The following is a 12,665-nucleotide window of genomic DNA, read 5'->3' on the forward strand; positions in this document are numbered from 1 at the left end:
ATAATTAAGAGTGGGTTGTAGGAATGTCGTAAGGTTATGTGTGGGATCAGTCGGAATTCTGACCTTTGTACTCGTCGGGAGGAGAATACGTCCTAGGAATCACAGTGATGATAAATCCACATTCACGCTGAACTCAGCCTAACGTGTTTTAAGGAATCGAGTATTATTTGACTATAATTGATCGTGGCAGTTAATATGTTGACAAGTTTGATAAAGAGTAGACGTTTTGTTTAAAAGTCTTGTAGTTACTCGGCCGGTATGCCCGAAATTTCACTATATATTGATTGAATTGATATGTTTACTAACGTATGGCATTGGACCCCCTCATGGAAGACTTAAAATCAGTCTATACTGTCACATTCTGAGATCCGTTTTAATATTATCCTCTTATCTATGGCTTGGTCTCCCAAACAATCTCTTTCTATCATGTTTTCCGATTATAATTTCGTGTGTATTTCTCATTTTACCATTGTGCTACACGTTCGCCCACTCCTTGTTTTTTTATCCAAAGAATATTAAATGAAGAGCTCTTTTTCATGCATCTGTTACGTCTTCTTACTTAGGCCTTAGTGTTTTCAGATCGTTTGTTCACTGACAATTTTAATTCTGTAACAACGCTAAATTTTAAATTGCCTTCGGCATTTCACCACATTGTATTGCTTTGTAATATATAAAGAATTTTGGTTATAATATGGCGTGAATAAAACGTGATATATCACTGAACTGAAGCTCAAAATTTAAATCCTGAAACAATTTTATTACAGTACGTATGTCTTTTAAAGTCATATGCCGGTACGAGAGAAACCAGAACTCTTATGATTATATTAAAATTTATAATTAGAACACGACAATGAATTACTTTAATTATAAGACGTTCTTGGCAGTGTAATTGTCCCTAGGGGCTAGCAAGAAACGCAAAAGACTGGTGACAAAAATATCCCTACTTTTTTAATGGTATTAGTTTATTCACTCGACTTAGTTACCTCCATTGCAACGCGGAGGTCTAATGTAAATGCGGGGATAATTCTGTCGGTAAGAATGTTCGTCATAAATCTGGCATTGAAGCTAAGGCGACGGAGTCTGTGTCAGTGAGCCATCGCCTGCTTCGATAGCGACTGAAAATAGTCGGCTCGAATTTAGTTGGTAGACCTGTATGTGCGAGCTATGATAGCTCAGACTACAGGCCTATGTAATTGGCACGGGCAGACATTTTGTTTTTCGCCGCCATGTCCACCAGCGCTTGAGTCATCCCATTCTATATTCCAGTGGACCGTATTCCTAGGGGTAAAGGTGTCGGACAGTGAAGCTAACAACTCATCTGTATGTAAGTGTCGATGTCTTAGAACGCATGGAACATTACTTCAGCGCCCTCTACATGACTTCATTAAAGACTTGGTACACAGAACTGTTTTCGAGCCACGGCTGCACAGCAGTGCAGTCAACCTACCCCATTTTATAGAGTGACGTTAAACTGAAGATGTGTAGCCTAAGGGTATGGAAATATCGTGTACATATGCCTAGAAACTCGGAAAATGTGTGTATAGAAGACAATTTGTTGTAGTATTAAATAGACGATTTCTGTATGCAATGCGACGTTTTCACGAAAACAGCAAAAAAGTTAGATCTGTTTACCGATCTGTGAGGCGGATGCGTCCCTAGGCATTGTAATTCGTGAGCGGTTTATCCTTTAGTTTACATTTAAAAGTTGCGCAACGAGAAAAGTCTCATACAATGATCTGCATGGCAGACAACCCCGGCACTTTTATTTTTAGGATTCGCCCCTGTACGAGTACTAAACATTATCCTTTAAAGCGGTAAATGTGCAGATCGCATCGCATGTGGGCTGTGGAATTACTGGAAGATGCCCGATATATTGCTGTTCATGAATGAGGAGCTAGCTATTTCGGTCTCACGCCTGCACCTTGACCGAAACAAAACGATGTAACTTCTTATTTCAAATGTTACCTTTGGCTTCACGATGTTTGGCTCAGTGACTGACATATTATATCTCTCTAGCACACGCTAGAAATGATGGAAATGCGCTCTCGTTTCTTCTTTTCCCTAACTAAATTTGGTATGCAAGTTTTAAAAAAATTGTAAAATAAACACTCCGTTGTCCAGTTTCGCGATGCAGCCTGCAGGGTACAACAGCGCGAGCGAGTTGAGTCGAGAGCGCCCGGCAATCGATTGCTGGGCCGACCGCCGCGCCCCCGCGTTCCCCGCGCCCAGCCGCCACGGGTTCAGGAGCCGCGTTCAAGGACAAGGCCAAAGCACTGCTGAAAATTCCCCGAGCCGGGGCCCGAGCTCTGCCGAGAGCACACGAGGCACGGCGCGCACATCTCCTCGCCTGCCGTCGTCTAGGTCAGGCCATCATCGCTACTACGACAGACGTCGACGTCGCACGCATCGACTACGATACTGTATCATTGTTTAGATCTTATTGTTGTGTGCTGCAATTCGGTTGTTGTGGAAAGTGACTACAAGTGAAAGCAAAAGTGACACTTCGCCAAGACCATGTCATACGTTTCTGAAAGTGCCTGGCGTGACGGTTTGTTACAACCTTAGCTGCTGCTGCCGCTGTCATCGTATTGTTGAATTGTGCAACTGTTTTGGAAACAAAAGACGAGTGTCAAGATCGACAGCTGTTAGTTGCTTTTTGCCCATCAAGAATCTTACTGGCCGCGTTACGACGACACCAAAAGCGTCAAACTGCTAGATGTTCGAATGTGTGTGAAGGTCAGTGGTTTGTTCAACTCTTTGGTGTTACATATTGACTTGCCGATGCATGCACACGATTAGAAGTTACAAATGACGAAAGCGATTGTCAGTTAAAGAACTCTTATTGCTGGCAGAGAACTTGCAGTTGGCTGCGGGTAAACCGCCCGCCCCCCCATCGCGAATGTGTTTCGTGTGATCCAAGAGAGATTAAAATGACGCTCACATTCTTCGTGCAATGAAGAAGGTTGCTGAGGAAACTTGCCTTGAATATTCCGTGTCTGTTACAACGCCAATTATTTTGGAATTTTTGCCCAGCTGGCTTAAAATCAGCGAGGTAAAAGTGTAGTGTAGTGCATCGTAATTTGCAAAGGGGAGGAAGAGAATATCCCCCACCCTCTCTACGAAGCATCGTCATTATAGGACGTCCTATTATACAGTAAAACTCCCCTAGCATTGCGGGGGAAGTTTTTTAACTACAACCTCTCACACACGCACGCGCATTCCACCAAACCCCAAAGCATTAGAGAGAGAACTCCCCTTTTCAAGAGCATCTAAAACTGCTATTTCAATTTCACTTTCGTATTGTCCCGCTTCGGAGTTCGGTCGTGTGTTAAACGTGTGTGCCTGAGTGCATGTGTAAGTGTAAATTCCACAACAAAATCTTATGATTAAATATCCAGACGAGAAAGTTTATTGCCGTTTTTATATTTCTAGGACATCGCAGCGTTTACTCTCATTTTCTAAGTGACTGTGTATCGTGAAAAGTATAATAACCAGCACTGTGCCGGGACCTGTCTTCGATGTCGGTTCTCGTTGTGTCCCGCTGCATGTGGATCCAGGTCCTGAAGGCACCATCATCGCGTCCCTAATTGACCCAGTGAAAGCAGTGCCTTTTAAACACACACTTTTGGAACAATTAAAATTCAGTTCGTGGCGCTGCCGACGTCGGAATGCAGCCCACGATATCGACTGTGTCTACGACGTCTTCCGCGTCTGACATATCGGACACCAAAGACTTCAGAATACCCACTTCAGTGATAGCACCACCGCCTCTCGTTTCTTCGTCGACTTGCTCCCCGCCGGGGACGGCTTCGTGTTCATCCACCATGCGTCCACCACCACCTCCACCGCCTCCTAAAGCTCGTAGTAATGGCGGGGCCAGCGGAAGTGACGTCAAATCGGAGCGGAACCACCACGAGGAGCCTTCTAGTTCCATTCCTGATCTCGGTAAGTCCTCGCTTCTACTCGAATATCGTAACATGTGCTCTTGGTTTTTCTGTGAATTGTTCCGGTGATTTGTGCATTTCGTGTTAATTCAGAACGCTCTAACCTCATTCACGAATTTGCATTTCGACGGTTTGGCGTCACGCGTTCGGTTTTTGGTTTTTGCTACTTATCTTAACAGCTGGCAGCAGTGTAGTGGGTACAAGGTCGGCCAAGTTGCTGCAGGTACATAATTGTTTTTTTTGCCCCCTTGTTACTGTTTATTCCCTGCACTTCCTGCTATTTAAATGTCCCTCGTCCAACAGCACGATGCTGCACTAATTTGTCGGTATTCTGTCACACTACAGCGCATTACTGAAACATTACCAGGATTTCATTTTTCCATAATTCAGTTTGTCTCTTCCTAACTTCTACCATACTTCAGAGTAATGTATCAGACATACCATACATAGAACTTGACTCATACAGTAACCTCGAACAAAAAATTCTTGGAACAGACGCATAATTTTACCGGTACTCGGAAAGCATTATTGTTTATTTTAAAAACCTGATATGAAAGACTGAATTTATTTTGTAGTTGCAGTGGCGGCTTGTGACATATGAATATTTATTTCAAATAATTGTTTAAAATTTTCACTTACTTAGACCCATGTATCTTTAAAAATCTGGTTCTGTTTGCTGGAAGCTTCAGATTACAGATATACAAAGCAATGTCAGAATATAGAAATGTAGATCTATACATGGGATGTTCTATTCTTACATCACATCACTGTTTGTTTGTTTTTTTCTGTGAGAGATCTTCATCTTGTACATTTCGTCATCTTAAAGCAACTTCCTCTTTCTCATAAGAATTTGCCAAACTTGATTTTCAGATTACTTAAACAAACATTAAAAATAAGTTGCATAAACTACCTTATTTTCTCATTTCTGTATTAATGTAAACCCAGCCATAGCTCAGGCTGTTATTCGCCGGCTGCTTATCGCGGAGGCCTGGGTTCGAGCCTAAGGCAGCCATGCTTTATTTATGACGTTGAAATGTATGATTTGAGGTTTTCACAGCGGTGAGTATGAAGATTTCTGGGTTGTTGCGCCGTGTAGCATGGTAGATGTTTACCAACGTTTCGGAGGGCGTACTGCCTCCGTCATCAGGGTGATAGAGAGATCGCTCTTTCTTCGTTCGTCATTGGAACTCCGGTGATATCCAGGTTGAGTCAGACGTCTGTTGTACTCGTGAAGAACTCGCGCTTGACATTAGACTTGATGTGTGAGGTTATGTATGCTACAACGAAATAATGCGTTATTGAAAAATTATAATTTTCGAAAGATCACGTTATAAAAATGGTGTTCCCTAATACATCCATAGCGTTATATCAGAATGTCTCGTAACAGAACCACATTCGTATGTACTATATTAGGTTAAAATATTCGCCGTTGTAGATAATGCATCGCGTCTGATTATTCTGGTATTGAAATTATACATTAAAAACTATCGCCTTCAGTGTCCAGTAAGTTACGATTCCAAATGTGTTCCGTATTTAATACGAAGCACAGTTAGGTGGAGTTGTTAACATGGTCTCCACAAAAGCAGGATTCATACAGCCTTTTTCGTTAGAAATTCCATTATATCTTCTACAAAAAATAAACAGAAAATATTTTTCTCCGTTGATGTTTTTGAAGGTTTTGTCTGGACTGATATGCCCATACATTAAGAATGTTAGTGTTTTTCTACACCTATCGGATGTGTGAAAGAAGCTCACGAGCCAAATACTATTTTGAAAATGTTCTTATAGAACTTGCTGCCTTCATCATGTGGAATATATTGGGCAGTTTCGCTTTAAATGAAATGCTGACTTCAGTTTCTCATATTTAACTAAGACTTGATTCTCTATCATTTAGAGAAGTGTGGACTACTAAACGAATTTGCAGTTGTAGGATTTGAGGTTTTCACGGCGGTGAGTCTGAAGATGGCTGTCTTCCGGGTTGTTGCGCCGTGTTTCAGAGATCCTTGCTCTCATCGCCTTGATGATGGAGGCAGTAAGGACCTCCGAAACATCGGCAAACTTTTACCAGAAGACAGACGCCTTATAATTTGCAGTTCTTGTATCTGTCACAAAACCATCGTTCGTCATTCGTACTATAGTAAAAAAACGTAGTAGGCCTACATATGTATATTTCTGAAGCTTTATTAGTTAGGTCCCGCCAGAATGTATGATATTCCATGCGTAAGCAAAAAGAAACTTTTAGTATTCTTTCAATATTTGTTGACCAAGGTACAACGCAGAACATGAATACTTCAATTAAAAACTAAGATAGAATTTACATCATTATTCACTGGTCAGGAGAATTACAATTCATGTGATGACTTTACATTGAATAATTGTAAAACAATATACGTTCAGATATGATTAATTCTGGTGTGCACTTCCTTGTACACGCACCAATGGTACATGATCATACAGTCGCTTTTTATGTATGGCCCCTAGAAATGTCAAAGATATTTAATATAACATCTCATTTTTTCCATATGTGTGACGCATTTAACGTCCTAGGGATTATTTTGTATAAAAGCTCTTTATAATGTCCATTAGGACTAGAGTAACGTGTTTATGTCCAGAAGTTAAAATAAACTGGCTGAATTATACGTGTTAATATAAGATGGTTGACCATTTACGTGTTAAATTTATTTAGGAAACAAGTTGTATAGTTTTAACTTTACTTATTGCAATAGAAACTGATGTTATGTGTACTCGAATATCTAATAATATTATCCATTCTTTAATGGACTGCGCATATTGGGATTATTTTAGTCCTCTCATGGGCTATATTCGTTAATTTTTCCCCTTTCTAGTATTTTCGCGTGTCCGAGATGAAGAAACCAATTATACTTTAGGCAAGTGAAATGGATGCAAACACAAAACACAGAGAATAAACTTCTGTGTTACGCAGTTATATCAAAAGCAATTTTGCGATACTGCGTCTCTTTCTCAAATTCTTTGCGTTTCGCTCAGTGAATTTGACCCCCCCTCCCCCCTCCCCCCAAGCTCACACTAGCGTTTTAGTTGAGTTATACATGAACTGCGTGTTCACTTTTGAAATGAGACATCTACGGATTAAACTCCAACTGATGGTGTCATGTGAGATTGTCCAAGGGAATAATTATTGCTCTGAAACAGATCGCTGACATTTTCTTAATCTTATTTAATCTCACTAATGTGTATGAATACAAAATTTTAGTCAGTATATCTAAAGGGAGGGATTAATTGGGAGACCTAGTAAACAGGATATGAAAATTGTGAATTCGATTCACGTGGTAGAATAAGAACCAGTGGCTGTCTGGTCTTCGGAGTCCATAAAACGTAAGAGATTTGTTCACGAACTGAGAAAATTAATAGGGTTCTCAAAACGACTGTACTCCATGAAGTCATTTATTTCACTTATTTGCAGTTCATAATCATTAGTTAATTTTCTCCACCACATAGTCTGCAGAACGAAATAGTACAAAATTTCTTCTATACAGCTTGTTTTATTTCATAGTCTACGTTGTATTTTTAATATATATTGTGTTTTTTGTTAATTTAGCTTAGTTTTATTCCGGGGCACAGAGGTCTTATACGTTTACTTGGTTAAGTAAACCTTAAGCGCAATCATAATGCGATATTCAGCCAAATCATATTCGTCTTGCTTTCTCTCACTCTCTCAGCCTTAAAAATTAAAGCAAACAGCATTAAATTGCAGTCATAAGGAATGAAACAAAAAAAAAGTTTTAACAGAATGTTAGAGGGATTAAATTTAAGATTCTGTACACATTTTCAGTGAACCTATAAATTTCACAGAATCTTGTGGAAGCCCTGTTTAAAACGTTGACATAAATCATGATAACTCTCTTGAGAATTTGTGTGCTGATTATTTGCACCACTCACATTTACTGCCCTGTTTTTCTTTGTTGTGTAACCATGACACATGAAATGTAAGTAATTCACAATGAAGAGTTAACTCGTGTTAGTGTCAGTGGCGTATTTGACCTTGTGAACAGTCTTCTACTGACAATTTACCGTCTATGCCCTGCGATCGTTGTAATGCATTGTCATGTGATAATAAATATTTGCATGTCAGCCTATGCAAGAAGATGTATTTAGAAATAATCGCCATAACCTCATGTGAAAAAGAGTTAATTTTCATTCGTCATTAACATTCTGAATAAACCAGCATTGTGAAGTCGATTAATATCTGTTTTAAGGTTCATGGAGGACTTTCTGTTTAGAAAAACTGGTGTTTTATTTGTATAAATAAAATTTACCCAATTCGTGAACGTCAAGGAACTAAGTGTTTTAGACGTTTCTTTAACGTGTGATGTTGGCATGTTTTAACGAATATTTCCGGCGTAACTCTTAACAGAGGATGGATAAGCCAAGAATGAAGAATTTAGTATAATTATTTTAAAGATTTATATCTTCTGGGTTGTTGCGCTGTGTAGTCTCGTCGAATTAACCAACGTTTCAGAGGTCATACCGCCCTGATGACGGAGGCAGTATGACCTCCGAAACGATGGTAAACATCGACCAGACTACCATCGCCCTGATGACGGAGGCAGTATGACCTCTGAAACGTTGGTTAACATCGACCAGACTACACAGCGCAACAACCCAGAAGACAGAAATCTTCATACTCATCGCCCTGATGACGGAGGCAGTATGACCTCTGAAACGTTGGTAAACATCTACCAGACTACAAATCGCAACAACCCAGAAGATAGAAATCTTCATACTCATCGCCCTGATAACGGAGGCAGTATGACCTCCGAAACGCTGGTAAACATCTACCAGACTACACAGCGCAACAACCCAGAAGATAGAAATATTCATACTCATCGCCCTGATAACGGAGGCAGTATGACCTCCGAAACGTTGGTAAACATCGACCAGACTACAAATCGCAACAACGCAGAAGATTGAAATCTTCATACTCATCACCCTGATAACGGAGGCAGTATGACCTCTGAAACGTTGGTAAACATCAACCAGACTACAAATCGCAACAACCCAGAAGACAGAAATCTTCATACTCACCACTGCGAAAACCTCAAATCTTATATAATTATTTTCTTAAGCAGAAAGAGTTTTTTTAGGTTAGGATTGAATGTTTAAATATTATTTTAGCTTGGGCTTCAAAGAGTTAAACGGAATTTCTACTCTGACTGGATTATCGATTAACTAGCATGAGATCTGCATTCAGTTTCTACAGCAGCCGTAAATTTTTTTGCGAGAACATCGGATATTCCGAAGGGACTGAACGCACGAGGTTATCAGGTATACATAGAACGTGGTTAAGAATAGAGCTGATGTCAACAGACGTTCGGTAGGAGTCACTGCCTCACCTTGGCCGTTTCCTTCCTAGGCTGTTTTTGTTGGTTGTGGCAACTTATCTCTTGCTTCGGTGGAACTAAAGGGAAATGACCTAGTGTGGTTCGCTGTGGGTCATTGCCACGGACAGAACACAATAAGTGAGACATGCGTCATTCTTGCCACTTCGGGGTAGAAGAAGAAGAAGAAGAAGTTGTGAATGCCAAAACGTTGTTCCAGTAGGCCGGTTATTATTTTGACCTTTGTTGTTTACAGACTTTGCGTGGGCACGTTATTATGTCCAACTTTGAATCGTATTCTTTCCGTTTGTTTGTCTCTGTTTTCTTTTGTTTCGTTTCTATTTTCTTACTTTCTGTTTCTGTCTCCTTCTCGTATCGTTTTCTACATTTTCGCTCTATTTCTATTATTATCTTTCTGTTTATTCGTCTTTATTTCATTTTTGTCTCTTTTTATCTTATTAGGACATGAAGTCGAAGATGGGAGGATCATGTAGCATGCATGAAGGTGAGAAATGAAAACAAGATTTTAGACGTAAAACCTGCAGGGCTCATTACCTTCTTTAAAACCTGGTCTTTCATTTAGGAATAATATTAAAATTAAACTTTAGGAAATTAAACATTAGGGTGTTTAATGATTCAACTCAGAACAGTTTTATGGAGGGCTCTTCTGAGCACGGTAATGATACTTCAGGATAATTTCTTGAGTAGCTTAGCGACTATCAGCTTTTAAAGAAAGACCATACAACATGAACATGTTCTCTTTCTTCCTGAATTTTACTTTCTATACTTTTTCTTCTATATTTTTCTTCCTTTCTTTCTTGAAATAAGATACGACTATAGTTCTTAGCAGTTGATACATCGTTGTTATATCCTATAAATAAATCAATTTGGATCTTATATTTTGTATTTAAATGCGTTTGTTCTGATGCTTATCTTATGGATGTGTGTTCTTGCTTTAACGATACTGTTTCAGTTACAGAGGTTACATTGCCGTTGAATTGTAGTATAATATTGAATGGCGATTCAATAAACAAGTGAAAATATGTCGTGAACTATTGAGTTACCCCCGGGTATTGAATTTAACATTGTAAGTTAGGATAACCGGTCTTCAGGTAGAGATTTGAATCTAGGACCACCAGAAAATAAAGCTAATGCTTGTCTAAAATTTAGGTGCTGGTATTTTTATTTGAAACTCATTATTCTAGTCTTTAATGACGGTTTCAGCGGAGGCTGTGGATGTAGCGTAAAGAATCTTGGCTAGGTTTATGTTCTGTATCCATTTTGAAACCAACATTCCCTTCCATTTTTGTAACGTAAATTGTGATTCGTCACCTCACCATTTCATTTTTGAAGGTCATTGCTTCTGGAGTACAGAAAGCGAAATGTTCTTCGTCTTTCAAATTCTTTGCCTCCTTTTTCTTGTGATCTAGTTTCGTTTCCCTTTCGTCCGTTGGTAGTCTATACGTCTCCACCCCTAACCTCCCAAAAACGCTAGATATGAGGGTAAGTCTGTTAGGGTTTCTAGTTCCCGGGAGGCATGAAGGGGGTTTCCTTTCTCTGGCTTGCAGATGTACTGTATACAACATGAGGCTAACGTTTGGATTCTGAAAAAACGTTTTTTCGGCAGCAAGACGACAAACAACGTGACCGGACAGACGTGACGTAACAAAGCGCTTATTGTTGCCATGTTAGTGGCCCTCGCCTGTGTTGTCCGGCCCTTGGTCACAATGCAGACAGAGAGCAGATGTAATCTCCCCCCTCCTCTACCCTTCTTGTCGTCTTCTCGTCACACTACTTTGTGAAGCATGTCGTGGTGCGAGCAACTTCCCAGTGTGCCTGCCTGCACTGCTGGAACTTTGACGAAGGTTATGGGCCGGCGGTCTTCCATGTCTCCCTCTTTTGCTTCCCTCCCTCTAGCGTCGTCAAAAATAGAGCCAGACGATTAGGGGGTTGGGTTGTAGACAAAAATAACCATTGCGCAAACGACTTTTAAAATTGAGTAGCAGTCTGTACTGATGTTGACAAACTGCCATCGTCCAAGATATACCTAATTGCTCTTGTTGTTAGCAAGAGACCTAACGGCTCCAATAATATTTGGGAGTTAGTTCCATACGCCCTGATGAGGCAAGCAAGTATTTTTTTAAACTTTGGTAAACTTCTACCGATTACACGACGCTACAACCCAGAAGACAGCAATCTTCACGTTGAAGTGTAATCAAGAACAAGCCACACTTGTAGTATTTGGGGTTCTGACGACAATGAGTCTGAAGATGGCTGGCTGTCTTCTGGGTTATTGGGCCGTGTAGTCTGGTAGAAGTTTACCGACGTTTCAGAGGTCCTTCTATTAGACTAGACGGCGTAACAACCCAGAATACAACCATCTTAAGCCACACTTCTTACAAATCTGGTGTCTTGAACCCTGATGTTTATTACACCAACACCAAAGGCCTGTCAGTTTCGAAGCCTAGGACCCAGTGCCCTTGTGTCGGTTGCTCGAATCTCGGAGAGTAGCGAGTTTATTAATATTGATAACGAAGGCAAACTGGGGCAAGTGTGAGATAGAGCAGTGGTATTCAACCTTTTTTGTCCCTATCTCCGGTCCGGAGATAGGGATTAGCTCTATCTAGTGGGCCCAACTGTGTAGGAACCTGAAGACGGAGATAGAGTCCCATCTCCGAAACGTCGTTTTACGTTTTATATTTACTAGACGATGGATAATATCCAAGAAAATTTTTATTCAATTGATTATATTTTATTGCTGCATTAACGTTTTATATTATTCATTTTAATTATCCATGAACTATTGTTCACGAGCAAATACGTATATATCGTCTTCTTATTTCAGTCAAGTTATCGTTATAACATTTATTATTTATTTTATCTTTTCGTAGCATAAGAACCGGAAGCAGAAATTAATTAGAAGAAAGTTTTGTTGGCTACTTCTTTTTAGTGTTTAATTACGTATGCAATATGCCACACAGAAATATTTACTGGTAAAACATATGATAAATCCATTATTACTTAGAAAGTTTTTTTATTATTTCAGTGTAAAATAAATAGTGGTTTAATAAAAGTTGCACAGTTCATTTCGATTTATTTGGTTAGGTTAGTTGCGCGTTCTATGAAAAACGTGCTTGCTTAAAAAAGTGAGGAATTGTTTTAATTACGTGGTTTTTGACAGTAGTACTTTGTATTAAAAAGTCATAAAATTGTTTATGTGTGAGTATTAGCTTTTCTACAAGTTTCGGCACAAAGTGAACTTTTAAGTATCGGTCAATCATTAGGGTAAGAGGTTAAGGATGTTCCCAAAACTTTATTTTAATTTGTAAATCAATTACGAAATTTTACATCAACAAATATGGTC

At 39.6% G+C, this 12,665-nt stretch overlaps 1 protein-coding gene and 1 long non-coding RNA gene across 2 annotated transcripts in view; both read left to right on the forward strand.

The window, feature by feature from the left end:
• Positions 1-3,552, forward strand: part of LOC110838789 (uncharacterized) — a 51,298-nt gene extending 47,746 nt beyond the window's left edge. Inside the window, exon 3 of the long non-coding RNA XR_015535859.1 lies at positions 2,122-3,552. This is a non-coding gene — a long non-coding RNA (uncharacterized LOC110838789). The remainder of the gene's footprint in view (positions 1-2,121) is intronic.
• Eip75B (Ecdysone-induced protein 75B) overlaps positions 3,539-12,665 on the forward strand; it is a 175,575-nt gene continuing 166,448 nt past the window's right edge. The window contains exon 1 of the mRNA XM_022082375.2: positions 3,539-3,945. Within this exon, the coding sequence (XP_021938067.1) occupies positions 3,669-3,945 (277 nt within the window). The 5' untranslated portion in view covers positions 3,539-3,668. The remainder of the gene's footprint in view (positions 3,946-12,665) is intronic.

This window comes from Zootermopsis nevadensis, unplaced genomic scaffold (genome assembly GCF_977971745.1).
Source record: "Zootermopsis nevadensis isolate Lab colony 2312 unplaced genomic scaffold, Znev_1.0 Znev_ptg000019l, whole genome shotgun sequence".
Taxonomy (NCBI): Eukaryota; Metazoa; Arthropoda; class Insecta; order Blattodea; family Termopsidae; genus Zootermopsis; species Zootermopsis nevadensis.